Source organism: Rhinatrema bivittatum, chromosome 5 (genome assembly GCF_901001135.1).
Source record: "Rhinatrema bivittatum chromosome 5, aRhiBiv1.1, whole genome shotgun sequence".
NCBI classification, from domain to species: Eukaryota; Metazoa; Chordata; class Amphibia; order Gymnophiona; family Rhinatrematidae; genus Rhinatrema; species Rhinatrema bivittatum.
Genome location: NC_042619.1, coordinates 345,426,165 through 345,447,591, shown reverse-complemented (window position 1 = coordinate 345,447,591; position 21,427 = coordinate 345,426,165). Strand labels below are relative to the sequence as shown.

Below are 21,427 nucleotides of genomic sequence, written 5' to 3'. Positions count from 1 at the left end.
ATAAAAACAATTTGAACATAAGACACAATAAAACAAAATAGTTCTTTCTTTACAAGTATCAAGCAGATATGGGTAATTCAAATGGTGGTACTGAGATTGTATGCTTCATTAAATAGAAAGGTTTTAACCATCTTTTTGAATTCATTTCGATTAGATGTCATTCGGATACTGTCTGGTATAGAGTTCCACAAGGAAGGACCAAAAACTGAGAAAGCTCTGTTTCTTGTTAGGGCTAAGCTAGTAGATCTGACTGACGGAATTTCCAGTAAACATTTGTCTGTGGAACGGAGTTGTCTTGTTGGTTTATATATGTGTAGCATAGAGCAGAGCCATATAGAATTAGGGTTATAAAGTAGGTTGTGGATAGTGGTTAAGATTTTGTATTTTATGCGGTGAGTAATGGGAAGCCAGTGTAAATGTTGGAGTACTGGGGAGATATGTTCTCTTTTAGGAAGGTTGAAAATCAGTCTAGCAGTAGCATTCTGAATAAGCTGAAGTGGGCGTAAAGATGATAGTGGGAGTCCAATTTATTGAAAATGTGGTTTTAAATCAATTGCAAGATTTCCTGAGTCAATGCAAAATTTTAGACCAGCACCAATTTATTTTTAGACAAAAGCACAGCACAGAATTACTTTTAAGATCCCGTTTAGATGTCATCTATCATGGATTTGATAATGGCAAAAGCTTTTTATTGGTGTTACTAGATCTATCAGCCTCTTGACACCCTTGACTACCCTGTATTGTGCATGTCTGGCCCAAATTGTGATTGTTGGCAATGTTTTGAAATGGTTTCAGTCATAACTTTTCAATAGAGTTCAACAGGTTAAATATAATTCTCAGGTTTCAACCTGGTACCTGTTAGATACGAGTATTCCCCAGAGGTCATCCCTTTCAGCTATGTTATTTAATATATATTTGCATCCACTGGGTAAACTATTGTCTGGATTACATCATCATTTCTGAATTTATGCAGACATCCTTCAATCAGCTACAGACACTTAGATTTACTCGCTGTTTTTCTCTCTGCATAAAAGTTGGTTATATCATAATAGGTTCTCTCTGAAAATATACAAGATTGAGAGAGTATATTTAAGCAGGGATTGAAAAATTCCATTTCCACCTGCATCTACTTTTCAAACCAAGCTAGAAACGTAGATGTCATCATAGACTTGAAACTAGCATTCCAAGACCACACCAAAATTCTTCTGGAAATTAAGAATGCTACATAGATTCAAACCTTATCTAAATCCAACAGATTTCCATAGTGTTACCCTGGTCATTGTAATATCAGGCATTGATTATTGCAATTATATCTATTTATGCCTACCAAATTATACATTCAAAGCATTACAAATGATTCAAAGTTCAGCAGCCAGGATATTGACCGGAACATCTAGATTTTATCATAAAAGCCATGAACAGAGTGCTTTCCCATTAGCTGCCAGTCGAGCAATGGATTCAGTTTAAAATTTTATCTTAAATATATAATGCTATGAGTGACGATGCACTATGTTTTAGTATGCTTCTTAACATCTATCATGCCAGCAGATCAGAAAACCAATGTCTGCTTGAAGTTCCAAGTTATAAGTCTGACCTGTTATGATGCAGGATAGAATTTTAGGAGATGGAATTTGATTCCATAATAATGAAAATCAATTACCATCGCAATTAAAGAAACAAGTCTGTTTCAAAACATTTAAGAAACGACGAACTATATCGGCATTTGATGTTCCACTTTTTACCATGAATGGCCTTAATTAAAAATTAGATCGTCAAACGATATTGGTTGAGGATCTATTTAGGCAAGCATTTCAGCATGTTTTTTAGAACTCTTGTGGAGCTATAGCAATGTTATTAATTTTTTATGTTTATGTATTTTATGTCATTTTGAATGTTTGTTTGTAAGCTGCATAGGATACTGGATAATGCAGACTATACATTTTAAAATACATAAATAAACAAAGCCTATTCTAATGTTGCAGGGTGTCCCCATGGTTAGAAAAATCACAGGATGACAGCAACCCAGTCATGCGCCAATCACATATCTGAAGGCCTGGCCACAAGATGCCAATTGAACTTGCTAGCAAATAAGAGAGGCCTAGCACCAGACACTGTAAGTCAAATACACACTATGTTACGCTCCACCCACAATGACCACAGGCAAAATTAAAAGCACAGGAGCTCAAACCAGGAAGATCTCAATAGCAAACGTTGAGAGCAGAAGATGTCACAGAGTCCTGATAATGCCGAAAGATGCCCTACTAAAGGCTTCAATTGGCTAATGATTTCTGAAACAGCTAAACTTCAGGTGATACAAACCTTAGATGGGGGTTAGATATTTCTGTTGAGATAGCTAACCAGCCTCACGAGGTAGCAATGAAGGTGATGAGTTTTGTTATAAATTTTGGGTGAATTCCTTTTTTATCTCCTGGTTAGTGCGCTTCTTGGGATAAAGAATCAGAAAGTGGATTATACTATCAGCATTAAACCAGTGGCAGCCTAGGGCTGGATAGGTCATTCCAGAAAGTGTAGGACCTCACAGATTAGTATTTCACTGCACTGCCTACTTATAGACTATATATTGTTTATAAGGATCTTACCACCCTTGCCTTCAGTGCTATCACAGGAGATGGACCAAAGCATCTTGCCAATGCTATAGCTTGTTATATTCTATCTTACCAGATGAAATCCGGTTTGGGCCCTTACTCAAAAGTGTCGTCTGTAAAGACACTGTGGTTGGCAAGAAATAGAAAGATCTTTTACAGGAAAGGTTCTCCAGCCCCTAAATTGTGGCATGAACTCAATTATCAAATGCTCTACAAAGACCTCAAAACGTTCCTGTTTGATCAGTTTTCTTTAGTGAGTTGAGTCCTAAGGATAGCTAGTTTTAAACATGTGGACAATAGATTAAAAACTGTGGAAAACTCAGTGAATGAAAACAAGTTACTCTGAGGGAAGAGACTAAGGTTGTTTCTAATATAGTTCAGAAACCAATTAATATCTAATAAGATGGAGCAACTTGAGAATCAGAGAAGAAGGAGGAACCTCCAGTTTATAAATTTTCCTAAAGATCCACTCATACCACCTAAAGACATGTGGAAGAAATATCTACTACAAATTCCAAAAATACCTGAACAAACTCTGCCCTTGGTTTTTAGAATTTATTATATTCCTCCATTTAAAAAGAATTCCCCAAAGTGGTTTTCAAGTTTTGATACCTTCTACTTTGATAATTTCATTTTTATTGGAATCTGACAAGGAGCGAATCCTGAAGATGTTTTTTTTTACATTGCCTAGAGACGTTTCTGGATTTGAAAGTCAGTGTCTTTACAGATTTGGCAAGATCAACCCAGTTGAAGAGGAAACAGTTTCTTTAAATGCGGCCACAAGTAGCACAATTTGCATGATTACATTTTAAAATACCACTATTATTTTCTATGTTCCTTCTCCACTAAATACTTTTTTGAAAGATAAAGAGCCATCTCTAATTACTTCCTCCCCAATAGCTGCGGAATAAGCGCTAATTGTTTGCAGCTATATTCGATATGCTTTATTAGCTCCTGTTCAGATGCCTTATCTTAATACTGTTATAATTCCTGTGGTAGAGATTGGATCCACAGGTTGGGGGACTGGATATGGAGAGGCTCTGTTTTCTTTAATAGTATATTTCATCCTTTTTCTTTGTTTCTCTAATTGCTTGCAAATTTTTTCTTGAAAATGTATAAATTTATAAATAAAAAAATGTAAAAAAAAATTAACTCATTAAGCTAAAAAAAAAAAATGTGATTTTGTATTTATTTTATTTTCACTTTTAAAAAACATTGACAGTTCTATAAGCCAAGAAAGAGCTTGTTATTTTGTGCTCTTTCATAAGAGTAGAAATCAATTAATCAATGCTGAGAATGGCTACTAAAATGATCAGTGGTCTTCATTCTAAAGCATATGGAGGAGCCAGACAAAGATCTGAATATGTAAACCCTAGAGGAAAGGTGAGCTAGGGGAGATATTATCGACACTGAAATGCTTCCAAGGTTTCCATGCACAGGAGGTGAGCCTCTTTCAGTGGAGAGAAGGCTCTAGAACAAAGGGTCATGGGATGAGGGTGAAAGGGGAAAGGTTAGGAGAAATCTAAGGAAATATTTTATACAAAGGGTAGCTGATGCATGAAACAGTCTACCCATGGAAGTGGTAGAGCCTAAAAGAATATCTAAACTCAAGAAAGCATAAGATGGAGTGGTAGGGATTGTAAACCTGAATTAGCTGGCGTGGATGGGCAGACTAGAGAGGCCATATGGTCTATTTCTGTCAACATGTTTCTATGTTTGATGCACAAATATAATTTTAACATTTTTCCTGAGATCAGTCTTCAGTTTTGAACTTGTAGTCATACTTTACATGTATCCATGTTAAGGTGGCATTAGTTTGAGTAAATATTTGTACAATAGTACCCTGACTTAAACATATTTATAATGGTAGCAGTGGATAGCCAGGAAGAGATTTTAAGAACTTTAGATGCCAATATCTCCTCTGGAATGAAAGAAAAGCAAAATAGAAAGGAGTTCAATATTTTTGTTTTCACAAGCAACTGAATTAATATTTGTATATATTAACCTGGACATATTTTGTTACAAAAATTATTTAACGATAACTGTGTGTGTGTTTGTGTGACTGCTATCTCCACGCATCATCCATAAATAAAAATATAAAATCCCTGTGAATGTTTGCTTCCAAAGTCCTTATAAATCCCATAAAATTCCTAAAAATTGACATCTCTGGTGTCACAGCATCTCAAAAACCCCTGCATTACTTCATTTTTTATTTTTTTTTAACCTGGCAGTTTTCTTGCCTTGTACTTCCAGCTCAGTCGGAACCAGGGCTGAGATCTGATGCCGTAAAGCTTCATTCATTTTATATCCCCTACCAACTTACCTTTAGTCCAGCCAGCGACCGTCCTGGGCCACGCGCCATACACCAGGTCTCCTTATGGAACCCTGTCACCATGGCGCCCCTGAATCTGGCTACCAAGTGTCACCGTTAGGCAATGATCACAGCATCCCCAGCCCTGATCAACCCAAGGAGCAGAAGACCCGACCTGAGGATTGAACAAGAGGATATTTTCTACATGGCAGTGCACAGCACTTATCTGAGCCACCAGGCTGGCCTACATTGCTTCATCTTTAATATTAATGTTGCAAATGTTTTCACAACTGCTGCAATGTCTTAATAAATTATTATTACTGCACATAAGGTTAGCATTTCCTTCTGCTGCGATAAAAATAGCACGATTATGCAGGGGAAAGGGGAAACTATCAGGAGAAAATATTTGTGGGAATCTGTACTTAATCCTTAAATATGACCTTAAGTGTGGTATAAGCTTAGAAAACTACTGAAAGAAGATGAGAATTAAAAAAAAAAATAAACTTTCTTTTCTGAGAAATGCACTTATATTCCAAAAAAACAATATATATGTTTGCTAGCAGTTTTGCAAAAGCTAAGGAGCTGAATTGTACTGGAGCAGACCATTGAGAAATCTCCAGTACTCAATGTAGACTTGGGGTATTCCTCACAGTTTGCATACAAATAAAATACATTCGGTGAAAAAAACATACCGGTAGGACCGTGGTTTCTGATTCCAGGCCCATGAACAGATGTTGACGGAAAATCCACTGAGAGGCTGTCAGGATTATTAATTCCGTACAATCAGAATGGATAGCACCAGGGAGGTGACCGGGTGGACCGTAAGTAAAAGGGCTTTGTTCAGAGCCTTTCAACCACCAACTCCAGTGTTTCAGGTGCAGGAAACAAGCTTCACTTTTCAGAGATCTTTTGTGAAACTTGAAAGGATGTTTTAAAATCCCAGGCAGTTTTCCACTTTCCTCCCTCTTCTGTTTCTTTGCTTTTGATATGAATAGAATAATACAGGAAGGGGGGAGAATAAAATAGCTTGGAAGCTAATAAGTTTAATGAACACATGAAACTTAGTGGAGGGAAATGTTTATTTTGGATCGATTTTGGTTCTTCTTCTTCAAAGAATCATCTGAAAGTCGCATAAACTAAAAAGGTCTGCCCAAACCACACTCCATGAGATTCCACACGAACTGCCCTCTGTTTGCACTAACCAAAGGTTCCTAAGAAGATTTTATAATGTTTGGTGTCCAGTCAAGAACGGTTAATTCATGCTTGCTTTATTTAAAGGCTAGGGCACATGCATTGCCCTCATGACCACTTTCTTCAGAAAAAGCACTAGCTGGATCTGTAATGCCATCTGAAGTTCTCTGAGCTAAGAAATAAACAAAACGCAACTTGCATTTAAACCTGGTCCCTAACGTCTTCGCTCAAGCCTCTGCCTCATGTTATCCCAGTACTGAGAGCATGGAGCTCATGCCAGGGGTTCCCTTATGAGCTACCATGCAAAATTCTGCTACTTCCAACGAAAAGTTGGCTTATGACCCAATCAAGTAGCTCCTGATCGCACCCCCCCCCCCCCAGTAGTTCTGCAAAAAATACAGAAACTTTTTTTTTGTTTGTTTGTTTTCCTTTTCCGCTTGGGCCCCTTAAATCTCGTCTTCCAAAGAGAAATAGGAATCCTATTAACAAAGTAATCATGCTGTAACTTAGCTGTATTTTTTTTCTTTTTACCACTTGAAATTATCATCAACATAGGCCCACGTGAAAATAGAACAAAGAATCAGTGAACAAAACATTTAGTGTTCCTCATGGTACAGATATCAGTGGCGCATGGTCAGGGCCTTCGAGGGATTCAATGAATCCCCCAGTCCTGATCAATTTCTTTTTTCCTTGCATTTTTTTCTTCCTTTCCAGTTACTAACATGGGCGGAGTTTGGGGGGTGGGGGACATTGCTCCCCCCTAAAATGTAAGAAGAGCTCGGCCTGCAGCAGCCAGAAACAGAGAATGAGAAGCTGCGGGGTGACGGCCAAAACCAGAGAGGAAAACACTGCAGACCACCTCAGATTCCATCCCGCAGGGGCTGAAGGCAGGGCCTAGAAGGGGAGGTCCCATGTACACACGTGTGTATGTGTCGGTCTGACTGTGAGAGAGAATGCCAGCTAGAGTGTGTGTTTCTGTGAGGGAGAAAGCCTGTGTGAGGGAGAGAGTGTGTTTGTGAAGGAGACAGCATGAGCACGTGTCTATGAGAGAGATACTGTAAGCGTGTTTGTGAGAGAGAGAGCATGAGCGCGTGTGAGAGAGAAAGCGTGAGCATGTGTATGAGAGAGATACTGTAAGCATATTTGTGTTTGTGAGGGAGAGAGCATGAGCACGTGTGAGAGAAAGCGTGAGCATGTGTCTATGAGAGAGATACTGTAAGCGTATGTGTGTTTGTGAGGGAGAGAGCATGAGTGCGTGTCTGTGAGAGAAAGTATGATCGTTTGTCTAAGATACTTTAAACATATGTGTGTCTGTGAGGGAGTGTGTGTGTGTATGTGTCACAGAGAGAGCATAAGCATGTGTTTGTGTATCTGTGAGAGACAATGTGTGTATTTATGAGGAGTGAACATGTGTGTATGTATATGAATGAGAAAGCATAAGTATTTGGTGTCTGTGAAGGAGAGAATATGAGCATGTATGTGTGTCTGGGGGGGGGGGTGGTGAGAGCCTGTGTGGATGTGTGCAACAGTGTGGAGAACGTTTGGGTGGGCCCCCTCCCCATTCCACAACAATCTCAAGGTGGCTGGAAATAAAATAAAATCCCAGGTATGGAGAACAGGTGATTTTTTAATCCTTATTAGTTTCATTATTGGATGTTATTATATCTGTCTGCTGTTTGGAAATATTATTTTGGCATTTTGGAAAATGTATAAACATTTTTATGAGGTTTAAATATTGGATGTTCATTTCAGTTTTAAAATGTTTATTATTTTTATTAGTATGGTTTTACTGTTATGACTGATATTTTATATTTATTGATTTTGTTTGTTGGCCCCCAAATCTGTGTTTGCTAAGGGTTTGTCTGTTTTATGTATGTGTGACCGTGATGAGAGATTCTGCTAAATAATTTCTGTGTAGGGGTCTATAGTGTTCTGCTTTCAGAAGGAGGTGTATTGGAATTTAGGGCTTTTGTACAATATATTTAGGTACATGTATTTTTATTTTTTTTTTTATTTTACAGGTATTTTTAGGTAGCCTGGCTTCTTCTGTTTTCCTAACATGAGATATATTGGTGTTTTAGAGCTTGATGTAATATTTGCTATGTTGCCTTTTCATAGGCATTTAGTGCTCTCTTGGAATGGGAGGTTTATTATATTACAAACATTTGTTCATGGTTTTCTGAGGGCTAAGTCCACACCCAATACTTGTAACAAGAGGCCTAATGGCATATGGGTTCCAAGTATCTTTTGTATCATGAGGACAGGTGTGTGAGTGTGAGAGAGTGTGAGTGAGTGTGTAGGTTTGCGAGGGAGGGGACTGAGGGAGCAAGCCTGCTGGAGACTCAGAAGGGGCGAGGATGGGAGTGGAGAGGGGGCCCCGAGGGAATAAGACTGAATACCCTGCTATAAATGTCACTGCACACTGCTGATAGATTTCAGGTATAAACATGCTGTAAAATAATTTCCTAGGCTGCTCTATATTTTATTTTGGTTTGTACCCCATTTTTTACACAAAGGTCAAACCAGGGCCACATATTTCTAGTCCTTTAGTTAGATCAGAGATTCCAAAACCTGTCCTGTGGGACCGCCAGCCAATTAGGCTTTCAGGATATCCACAATTATGCACGAGATAACATCTGCATGTTTTGACTGGTTGGGGGTCCTGCAGGGCAGGTTTGGGAACCACTGCGCTAGATTATATAAAGCACCTTTCATCCCATCCGTATCCCAACAATATTTTAAAAAGACTACAGACACATCCTCTAGGTTGGAAAGTCAGACTACTGATTTTGATGACTAATCAGCAAGAGAGCCTCTAAAGAGGCTAGAGAAGAAGGAACGAATATATCATGTCAGGATAAGTGAAAGATTTAGAGCAAGGCTCAGGCTGAAAGCTCACTGCTCCAACCATTGGACCACTACTAGTGTGACGATGAAAAATCTGTGCTTAGCTGAACATAATCCAAAACATTAGGGTGTATGCTTGTTACTAGCACAAAACGGGACTTACGAACTCTCTTTCACCAACACTCAAGCTATGAGAATTAGTCTTCATTTGTCCATATTACGCAAAGCTTGGTTTTGACATGACAAAGAAGTGAAATTCTCATTAAAGAAATTGCCACAAAAATGTTATTCAGTTTTGTCAAATAGATACTCCGTCTTTCAATCAGCATGAAACATCCGATTCAAGTGTAAATAACCAGAGACCCTGCCAGCCCTAAACACAGAATATTAGGCAAGCAGTGAAGACCTAGTCTACTTCAATAAAAATGAAAGGGGACTGCAGAATAGTAAATCAATCCTGAATTTATTTTTTTTTTTTTTTATCGGGGGGGTCTTGAAATTCACAATCTTAACTACTGTTCTCACTGCCATGCTTAGCTAACTTACTATTTTCATAGCAGACAAAAAATTATAATGGGGGCATAGACGATCAAAAAACTTTCCTGCCATGCAAACCCTGTTCCAATTTTGCCCTGGAATTTTCATAAATATCCCTAAAGCAAATTTTCCACTGGACAAAATCTTTGATCGATCTGCTCCCAAACTTTTATTTTATTTTATTTTTTTTTTAAACCAGAACTCAACTGAACTGGCACCTAATGTTCCCCAATTACAGTCTTTAAAGGGTGTTGTTATGGAAACCCCACTCCATCATGGTTTATTTTTTCCTTCAAAAGGGCTTTATGTAGATTATATGCTTAACTGGACCAGCAGACTTCTTGACAAATGAGTCAGTCTCACTCCAGTGCAATTTACTTTTTCATCTAATTTGATTCTTTGGAGGCTGTGATGTCATTTTGGGACCAACGGAATTACACAAAATGTTGCAACCCTGATCACCTTTGCATCCACAATAATTCTTTTAAGGGCCTTACAATCACACAAACCTTGCAACTGATTACATGAGACAGCTCACTACAGACGTAACTGCAGCTAGATTATAAACGCACAATTCATCAGGGTTAAAGGAACACAGAAAGTGAAGCGTGCACACTACCCAACGGGTTTAGGAATGGTCATGAAGGTGCTGATTAAGTACTATATTTTGCAGGACTGGAGCAAAGCAATATAATTCAAGCTCTAAATTAAAAAAGAAAAACAATGTTGAGATGCAGTATGAGTTTTTCCAAGATAAAGATGAGTAACATTCTCATGAGTTACAATAATCAGTAAGATTTTTAACTTTTAGACTTGAAACTACTGTGAAAAGCTGTTTTAAATTCAGTCTTTTTTTTTTTTTTTTCAAACTAAACTTAGCTACAAAATCAAGTATATTTTTGTTATTGTTATGAAGAAAAACAATATGAACAAACTGGAAAAATATGCATGGAAAACAACACTCGTACTGTTTCTGTCCTATGTAAATACATGATCAGGTATTGTAATCTTTCAGCTACCTTCAGCTATAATTTCTTTCAGCAGCTCCTTAATAGAACAATGTTTTATAATGAGTACAGTTTAATCTCCAAATGCGCTGTAACAACCGTGCTTTCAGCGTGGTACATAATCAGGCCCTCATTCTCACTGAAAGTATCCACCATACCCCTGCCCTTGTCAGTGCTTCCCCAATTATTAACAGCCTCAAGGAATCAACAACGAAAAAAAACTTACCAGACGTCTGGCAAATTCTTTGTTTTCTGAAAGAAATCCATATCCTGGGTGGACCTTGAAAAAGAAAGCAGAAGGCTGATTCACATTGCCTTTTCTTTCTGGAATCTTTACTCTGCCTAGCCACACTCAGAAACTGCATAAAACATCTGCACTGTCTCTTCAAGAATTCTACTCCAACTATGTTCATCTTGCAGACACCACATTTACCATGGTTTAATTTAAAAAGAAGTAAACATGCTGATTAAAGAACTCCACGTTCATTGATGGTGCTGATTAACTCCATTTTTTGTTTTGTTTTGTTTTTTATTTGTTAACAGATCCATTTGAATAGTTCTAAACAGTAACATGTAATATCACATTAAATGAACGTATCTCATTTGAAAAGACCAATTCCAGTTAAATAGCTGCTGTGGTTTTTTTTTTTTGGGGGGGGGTGAGCGGGTGGTAAAAAATTCTTAATAAAAAAAATAGTATTTACCCATCTAAACTAATGTGGATTTCAATAACAGTGCAAAACAACAACAAAAATAATTACTGGATGCACCACTTACTTTCTGCAAGTTTAATTGTGTGCATAATTTTAAGAACGATTAAAAATGAATTTAAAACACACACACACACACAGCCACTTTTGGGCAGTTTTTTTTCTATTTATACTTTAAAAAAAAAAAATCTGATATGGCATCAAAAGGGTTAATGTTCAAAACTAATTGGGATTTTTTTTTTTTTTTTCGGCAAATTTGGAAATGAATTGAAATTGCTCCCTGGTGTGAAAGCTGAATCCAACAGCCACCTGCAGGATCAGCGACCAGCACTGCCAGATGCTACAAAGGCTTTGATTTCCAGTAGCGATTTCGGCCACACTGAACTTGTGTGACATGAAGTAACTGAAATAGCATAGTCAACCCTTTTTTTTTTTTTTTTTTAATACTTTAAACTCGAATGCCATCTTTTTTTTTTTTTTTGCACATTTCTATATGTGAACCAGCTGCGGAAGATGGACTGTTCAGACTCACAGCTTGGGCTCCTGTGCTGTTAATGGCGTCCATGATGGCGTCCATGTTGAGGTAGCTTTTGCTGGTGGGAGCTGGGCCAACACAGACAGCTTCGTCCGCCATTTTCACATGAACCTAGAGAGAGACAAAAACCTAAATTAACAGATGCTCCCAGCAAAAATAATTACCTGAAGTATGTGCAGGAAATTGCAGATTTGATTGTTTTGAGAATAATTAACTGGTCGCTCTTTAAAATGTGTGCAGAAAGTACAAACAATACAGAAGTTAAAATACCTAGAATGCATATTAAATCTGCTTTAGTCCAAGCTTAAGTATGTATTTGCATTTTTAGCACTTACTCAATAAGATATACCCACATGTTTGAATTAAATCATTACAAGCATAATGTCAGTTTCCTATACTGATCATCTAAATGTAAATTCACTGTCTCCAACCACTATGTTACATGTAACCGGGACAGCCTAATATCTTAATAACAAACATTCACGGCCAGTTCCTAAGCAGGCTCCCCAGGAAGTTGGGGATAATTAGAGCGAATTGAATGAAGGGATGCAGCGAGTGTCCCCGCACAGCATCAGGTCGGCACCATGTACAAATTAAAGCCCGTGACTAAAGAGTTTAATATTACAGCACGTGAACCGGAAAATCTCAAGCATTACTTTAACAGGCTCATGCCTGATTCCTCATGCACCATATTCTTATTCACACACACTCATGTGCTCTCGATGAACGTAGGCGCACACACACATACACACGTCTTTCTAGATCACCTTAGACCCATACAACAAGCATCTGCCAAATCCTACAGAAAGTTAGCCTGTAATGATGAAATTTAGCGAAACGAAGAGAACAAGACTTGATGAAGACGGTTAATGAAAGCCTTCCCCCCTCCCTACCTTTAGCTTAGAAGTACAGCGTCCACAAACAGATAATAAAGCTCTGTGTCCCGGGCGCAGCGCTCTATGCTGCAGGGGATCCAGATTTTAAAAACCCCCACCTAACAGATGTGGTGTGCTCGGACCTCAGCCCCACCGAGCAGAGCAGTCTTTAGATAATGAAACGTGGGGGCCCCTGATTTCATTACCACTGCTACTACTTAACATTTCTATAGCGCTACTCGACAAATGCAGCTTTGGTACCTTGTATGTCTACCTTTGTCTTTCCTCAACTTTGTTCATCCTTCTTTCGTTCCAATCTCACCCCCTCTCCCCTCTGCCTCCCCTTGCTCACTCACCTCACTTCTCCTTTGCTCACCTAGAGCCCTCCCCATCCATATTTATTTATTTAAATTCTTTTAATATACAGATGCTCAAGACGAAGTCTTATCGTACCGGTTTACAGCAGAACCAGGGAAAAAACATTTAACAAGAAGAGAGAAAGTTACAATAAAACAGGGAGCATAAATTCGGGATCGATAAGAGAGAAAGAATTAGTTTAACGTAACTCAACTAAAGAGGTAATGTAAACAGCAGACCACAATTGATCGGCATAGGGTGCTGATAGGCAGTTCAAGCATAAAAATCCTTTGGATAGGGACAGGGGAGGAGTCCAAAGGGGCGAGATGGTGACGGGGAACGGGGAGGGAGCAGGGGGGGGAAGAGGTTAAAGGGCCAGGTGAGAAGGAGATGGTAGAGGGGGTGAGAGCGCCAATGCTGGTTGGGGAGAAACCTTTTTAAGGGTAGGCTTGAGAGAACAGCCAGGTTTTCAGTTTCTTTTCTAAAGGATAGATGGCATTGTTCCTGGCGAAGATCCGGGGGGGGTAGTGAATTCCAGCGATGAGGTCCAGCGGTGGGCAGTGCTCGATTTTGGATGGAGTTGTGGATAGAGGATTTGTTTGGGGGAGCCTAGAGGGATCCTTTGTATGCGGATCTAATCGGTCTTGAAGTTCGAGTGGGATGGTGAGTTGGAGTGAGGATTGCTGATAGATGGTTTTGTGAACGATGGTCAATGTCTTGAACAGTATTCTATAGTGGATGGGTAGCCAGTGTAGGTTTTTTAGTATCGGGGTGATATGGTCCTTGCGGCGAGAGTTTGTAAGGATCCTGGCTGCGGCATTTTGTAGCATCTATAGTGGTTTAGTTGAGGAGGCGGGGAGGCAGAGTAGAAAGCGCATTATAGTAGTCAATCTTTGAGAACAGTATGGCTTGGAGGACTGAACGGTAATCTTGAAAGTGTAGTAGAGGTCTCAGCTGCTTTAGAACCTGTAGCTTATAAAAGCATTCTTTTGTGGTGTTGTTAATGAACTTTTTGAAGTTCATTCTAGTGTCGAGTGGTACCAAGGTCTCTCACCTAGTTTACTTGTGGTATGATTGGGTTGTTGAGGAGGGGGTTATTGTCGTTGGGAGCGATGATGAGGAGTTCTGTTTTAGACGTATTAAGAACCAGATTGAGACTGGAAAGAAGGAGGTTGATGGAGTGAAGGCAGCTGTTCCAGAAGTTTAGGGTGCTGGCGATGGGATCTGTGATGGGGATTAGGATCTGCACGTCGTCAGCGTATATAAAGTGGGTAAGGTTGAGGCTTTCAAGTAACTGGCATAGGGGGAGCAGATAGATATTAAACAGAGTAGGGGATAGTGAAGAACCCTGGGGTACTCCTTGATTGGAAGGGACGGGGAGGGATTCTTTGTCGTTTATTCTAACTTTGTAGTGCCTGTTGTTGAGGAAGGATTTGAACCAGAGGAGAGCAGAGCCCGTGATGCCGATTTCCGTCAGACAGTTGATGAGAGTTGTATGGTTTACAGTGTCGAGCGCTGCAGAAATGTCAAGAAGAGCTAGTAGGTATGATTGGCCTTTGTCGAGACCCATCAGGATGTTGTCAGTAAGAGAGATTAGGAGAGATTCCGTGTTGAAATGTTTCCGGAAACCAATTGAGAAGGGTAGAGAATATTATGGGAGTCGAGGAAATCTGTGAGTCGGTTGTTGACCAGTTTTTCCATTAACTTGGCTATAAAAGGTAAGTTGGCAATGGGGCGGACGTTTACGGGGTTGGCTGGATCCAGGTTGGGTTTTTTTAGTAAGGGTTTCAGAGAAGCAGTTTTTAAAGAGTCCGGGAGCAATTAATGATGTCAGCCAGTGGTTTGGCTATGGTGTTAAGAATGGTAAGTAAAGGTTTGGTAGGTATTTGGTCTGTTGGATGTGATGAAGGCTTCATTTTCTTGATTATAGATTCGATTTCCAGGGAGGATGTGAGTTCAAATGATTCAAGAGTCGGTTTATGGATAGCTGGAGAGGGGTTTTGTCTGGGTGGAGGCTGGGTGTTTGATGTTGTCAGAGGTGCGATTAAATTTTTTATTTTGTTGTCTAAGAATAATGCCAGTTCCGAAGCTTTGTTTTGGGCTTCTTCTTCTGGGGTGATTGGAGGAACAGGAGTGGTGAGGGCTGCAGCATATGAAAATAATGTTTTTGGGTCATATAGGAAGCTGTGGATTTTTTTGGCATAGAAATCTCACTTAGTACGTAGGATGGTGATCCTGTACTGGTTCATAGCGGTTTTATAAGAAGCCTCGGAGGTAGGGGAGGGATCTTTACGCCAGCATTGTTCTTTATGTTGAAGGTCTTGTTTGAGCTTTTTTAATTCAATTGAGAACCAGGGTTTTTTGTTAGGATGGGCTGGATTGATAACTTTGGATGACATGGGGCAGATCTGATTTGCTACTGAGCGCGTGATGTTTAGCCAAGAGGTCATAGCAGTATTGGCGGAGAGGTCCAAGTTAGTTAAGTCCTTGGCTTTCTGAATTGGATGGAGGATTTAGTTATGGTAGGAGCCGGTTTTTTCTTAATTGATAATTCGGTAGATAGATATCAACGAGTGATCTGACCAGGGGATGGGAGTACAGGCAGAGGTGGAAGTGGGCGAGATGGATTCATTTATGCATATAACGTGCAACGTGTGGCCTGCTTTATGAGTGGGTTTGTTTATAATTTGTTTGAAGCCCATAGCCTGGAAAGAGGATAGGAGGGCTTCACAGTTGGAGGAGGGAGAAGGAGAGTCAATGTGGATGTTAAAGTCTCCTAAAATGATAGCTGGGGAGTTCGTATTGATGTGTTTGGCTATAATTTCAATGAGAGGAGATGGGTCAGATTCTAAGAGCCCAGGGGGGCGTAGAATAGACAGATTTGAAGCTGGTTAGATTTGAATATTCCAATTTCTAGTTTGGTCGTCGATTTAAAGGCTTGCTGGGAGAGTCTCAGATCTTTTTTTGCGGCTAACAATATTCTGCCTCCTTTTGAGTCTAGGTAGGGAGAAGATGTCGTAGAGTTGTATTGGTAGTTGGTTGATTAGAGCTGTATCTGTGTTCTGTAGCCAGGTTTTGGTAATAGCACAGATATAAGGTTGGGTGTCCAAGAGGTGGTCGTTGAGCAAGTGTGCTTTTTTAGAGAGGGATTGAGAGTTGAGAAGAGTTAGGGTGATTAAAAAGAGACCCAGGAATTGGGTTAGAGGAGTGATCATATTGAGGGGGATCATTGATCTCTTTGAATGGCTACGATCGAGAATGTGTAGTTTATCTCTATTAATGAGTGAGTGTGGAATAATAGGAATGGGGTACATTTGTAGCATGGTGATTTTTGGAAGAGTTAGGAAGATTGCTGGAGTAGTGGAGTGCTGGATGGTTGCTGGGGAGATGAGTGCAGGAAGGTTGTGGTGTGAGGAGGGACTATCCGAGATCTGACGTGGAGGGATCCCAGACTCAGGCTTGTTGGCAGGAGTGATGTTGTTTCCAGACAAATAGTGCCATGGCGATCTTACACGAACAGCTCAATTTAGAACATACTCTGTGGAAATCCTATCCTCAGTTGGTTGCTGAATGTGGTTGACAGCAGAGGTAAATTTTTATTTTTTTATTTAAAAACTTTTCTATACTGTCGTTTAGTGATATACCATCACAACGGTTTACAAATAGGCACATAAGTTTGAAATGGATTTACAATGCGGTCTGAGGTAATGCCTATATGAAAAGAACTTCATTGGCTCCCAGTATTACACCGGATACAATATAAAGCCCTTACTATCATACACAAATCCCTAATCAACCAAAATATGCAATGGCTCAACGACGACTTCATATTTTGCACCAATATAAGACCCACCAGAACGCAATACCTGGCAACAGTACATATACAATCTCCCAAAACCACACACCTCACCACCACGAAGCAACGTGCATTATCTATTGCTGGGCCTGCGCTCTAGAATACCATGTCAACAGACCCTTGACAAGAACTCTGCAAAAAGTTTAAACAAAAACTTAAGTCATGGTTATTTAAACAGGCCTACACCTGAAATCCTATTAACTCACTTCTCTCACCATCTTAATCCTTTACTGTCTCTCTATTTCACCCCTCCTTTTCTCCCTGGATCATTATCTTCAATTTAACTCTACCTATTTAATCCCCTTCTCATATATCTAATCAAATTATAATTTCATTCTGCACAACTGCTACCTCATCTTAAACCTAGGCAACTTTTCTAATTTTCATTATCTAACATTTATTTATTTATTTAAATTCTTTTACTATACCGATACTCAAGACGAGGTCTTATCGTACCGGTTTACAATAGAACAAGGGGAAACCAATTAACAACTATGTAGAAGGTAAAGTTACATTAAACAGGGAGCGAAAACATGGGAGATGGAAGACAGGAAAGATATTATAATAATAACAAATGGAGAGTGATACAATACATCTCTGAATCATTGTTGATGTATAACTAGGACTATTGTAATTAATTTTCTGTTCCAATTTACTATATTGTTTATTATCTCTGCTTCAAGCTATTATATTGTTTTAAATCTCAGTTCCCTGTATAGCCCCGTTATGCTACTGTTATGTTCCATGTAAACCGATGTGATGTTCCCAAATGTTGGTCTAGAAAAATGTTAAATAAAAATAAATAAAATACTCAATTGGATGTGTGTTTTAGATGCGCAAATCCCCGTATTGCATCAGGGGTTATGGAACTGAGTCCAAAACACACATCCAATCACGTGTTAAGCCATGCGTATAACATACATAATCATAATTAAAACAAAAATAAATATAACAAAAACCCTGATAAAAGACAAATCAAATACTTATTGCTGGTCTTAAACAACAATTAACTGCAGTAAAAGAAATAAAACAAAATATAACATCATGAGATAAAATTAAGAGTAAGCAGATGTAAAAGTCTTCAATTGTGATCTAAAAGATTTAGGACATTCCAGTCAGCATAAATCCTAAGGAACAGAATTTCAAAACACAGGGGCAGCAATAGAAAAGGCACAATTGTGGGTCTCACCAAGCAGAGAATTTCCAGGCGGCCATGTTGGGCATTTGCAATCTGTTCACACCAGGTATTCCTTCCATGCCACCAAATTTTGCAATAATTGCAAAGACCTGACCAATGAATAGGGCAGATCAGCATAAATGATGTTATAGTAGTCAATAAGGGGCAAAAATCATCACCTGCACAATCACACAAAAGTCAAAGCTAAAAAGTAAAGCTTTAAGCTCATGGAGCAATTGCAACTTATAAAAACCAGATTTAACCACTGATTTAATAAGGTGCTTAAAAGAAAGATTAGAATCAATCCAAATTCCAAGAATCTTAACATGAGGCAATTTGAATTTCCTTATTGTCAATAGTTACGGATGACGGAATTTGTCCATCATTGAGACAAATTATTAGAATCTCCGATTTATCAACATTCAAAACCAATATATTATACTATAACCATTGCCTGATTGCAGGCATATAGATATTCAATTGTTTGCACATCTCAGACCAATTTGATTGCAGTTCTAGATAAAGAATATATGTGGACGATGTACGGTTTTATCTAACACAGAGCTCTGTCAAGAGCCTTAACACAAAAACGAAATGTACACTTTGAACAATGTAGCAGACTGCGCAGACCCTTGGGGTATTCCAGTGGATACCAGTTGTCAGCATGAAAGTTCATAAACCAGACAAACCTGCTGAAATCGGTTGGAAATCAAATCTAAAGCATTTTAAAACTCCTCCGGAAATTACATACTCTTCAAGACAATACAGCAGGATTCTATGAATATTCCATTCAAAAGTATGAGACCGCGGATATATCAATAGTAACACACAAATGTAGAGATTACTTACCTGATAATCTCATTTTCCTTAGTGTATGCAGATGGACTCAAAACAAGTGGGTATAGTGTGCTCGTGCTAGCAGTTGGAGACGGATCTGACGTCAGCACGGGTACATATACCCCTACAGGAAGTGCCGCAAATCAGTAATCTTCCTTGCAAAAGCTGTAGCTGACCGATCGATTAATGAACAGGATTACCCTGACCGATTGATAGCTGGAGACCGCCAGTGTTCTCAACTGGAAGGCGTCGACACCCGGCAGGGTGGATGGCCAATTATATTAAAAAAAAACATGGCTTACCATGAATCGGTGAATCCCCATGTATGCCGGCAGCCGGGCAGGATGCTGAGTCCATCTGCATACACTAAGGAAAACGAGATTATCAGGTAAGTAATCTCTACGTTTTCTAGCGTGTAGCAGATGGACTCAAAACAAGTGGGATGTACAAAAGCTACTCCCGGACTGGGCGGGAGGCTGCCCGAGGACCGTTTAGGATTGCCCTCGCAAATGCTGTGTCCTCCCTGGCCTGGACGTCCAGACGGTAGAATCTGGAGAAGGTATGGAGGGAGGACCACGTCGCCGCTTTACATATCTCTGCAGGCGACAGCAGCGTAGCTTCTGCCCAAGAGGCCAATTGTGCTCTGGTAGAATGAGCCTTGACCTGTAGAGGCGGTGGTTTTCCCGCCTCTATGTAGGCTGCCTTGATAACTTCTTTAATCCAGCGGGCGATGGTTGGCCATGAGGCCGCTTCCCCTTGCTTCTTCCCGCTGTGCAGGACGAACAAGTGGTCATCTTCCGTACTGCTTCTGACATTTCCAGGTATCTGGACAGCAGTCTGCCGATGTCGAGATGGCGTAGCATTCGACCTTCCTCAGACTTCTTCAAACCTTCCGTGGTAGGCAAGGATATGGTTTGGTTGAGGTGAAAGTGTGAGACCACTTTGGGTAAAAAGTATGGAACTGTGCGAAGATGGATAGCCTCTGGAGTGATTCTGAGAAATGGATCACGACAGGATAGTGCCTGTAGCTGAACACACAGCCAGCAAGAACACCATCTTCAAGGTTAACAAACGGAGGGACAGGCCTCGAAGGGGCCTGAAGGCTGATCCCGCCAAAAATTCCAATACTAGGTTGAGATTCCACAAGGGCACTGGCCACTTCAGTGGCGGGCGAATGTGCTTGACTCCTTTCAGGAAACGTGAAACGTCTGGGTGGTTGGCAATGGTGTTGCCGTCACTCCTGGGACCGTAGCAAGACAGTGCTGCTACCTGAACCTTGATGGAGCTGAGGGACAGACCCTTCTGAAGTCCATCTTGTAGGAAGTCCAAAATGATAGGAATCTTAACGGCATGCGGATTGGTGCCGTGAGAGTCGCACCAGGCTTCAAAAACTCTCCAGATCCTGATATATGTTAGGGATGTGGAGAACTTGCGTGCTCGGAGGAGTGTATCTATAACCGGCTCCGAGTATCCCCCTTTCTTCAGAATTGAGCTGGATCCTCGTGGAGGATGGGACCTTGCCGCAGCAGGTCCCTGTAGGGAGGCAGAGGGAGTGGGTTCCCTGCCAGTAGTCTTCTCATGTCTGCGTACCAGGGTCTTCTTGGCCAGTCCGGGGCCACTAGAAGAACTAGGCCTCTGTGTCGCTGAATCCGGTGTACAATGGCACCCAGCAGGGGCCATGGAGGAAAGGCGTACAGCAGGATCCCCTGAGGCCACGGCTGTACCAGGGCATCGATCCCCTGGGCTCGAGGATCCCACCTGCGGCTGAAATATCTGGGAACTTGAGCATTGGACCTGTCCGCTAATAGGTCCATGGCTGGTGTCCCCCAGCGATCCACAATCCTCTGAAAAGCTGTGGGTGACAGCTGCTACTCCCCCGGATTTAGGCTGTCTCTGCTGAGGAAGTCTGCCGTCGTGTTGTCCTTCCCGGCAATGTGGACGGCGGAGATGTCCTGGAGATTTGCTTCTGCCCAAATCATCAGGGGAGTTATTTCCAGGGACACTTGTTGGCTTCTGGTTCCGCCCTGACGATTGATGTATGCCACCGTGGTGGCATTGTCTGACATCACTCTGACCGCTCTGTCGCAAAGTCTGTGGGCAAATCGCAGGCACGCTAGCCTGACTGCCCGTGCCTCTAGTCTGTTGATGTTCCACCTTGACTCTTCTCTGGTCCACCGCCCTTGGGTGGTGAGTTCCTCGCAGTGCGCTCCCCATCCGTTCAGGCTGGCATCTGTGGTGAGCAGAATCCAGGTTGGGGAGGACATTCTTGACCCCCGGCTTATGTGGCCGGGCTGCAACCACCACCGTAGCTGATACCGCACTCTGGCCGGTAGAGGTAGGCGTACGGTGTAGTTCTGTGATCGTGGGCTCCATCGGGATAGAAGGGCGCGTTGCAATGGTCTCATATGAGCCCACGCCCATGGCACCACCTCCAGAGTGGACGCCATGAAGCCGAGGACCTGTAGGTAATCCCGAGCTGTGGGCCGGCTGGCACTCAGCAGGGCCTGCAGATGACTCTGGAGTCTTGACTTTCTCTTGGAGGTCAGGCTGACCTTGTCCTCTCGGGTGTCGAATTGGACCC

General features: G+C 40.8%; 1 protein-coding gene across 3 annotated transcripts in view; it reads right to left on the bottom strand.

The window, feature by feature from the left end:
- Positions 1 to 21,427, bottom strand: part of PCCA (propionyl-CoA carboxylase subunit alpha) — a 714,772-nt gene that overhangs the window by 580,442 nt on the left and 112,903 nt on the right. For all 3 annotated transcript variants that reach the window (XM_029604503.1, XM_029604502.1, XM_029604504.1), the window contains 2 exons: positions 11,742 to 11,855; positions 10,726 to 10,779 (listed from right to left, as the gene is read on the bottom strand). In XM_029604503.1, coding sequence (XP_029460363.1) covers positions 10,726 to 10,779; positions 11,742 to 11,855 — 168 coding nt within the window. The remainder of the gene's footprint in view (positions 1 to 10,725; positions 10,780 to 11,741; positions 11,856 to 21,427) is intronic.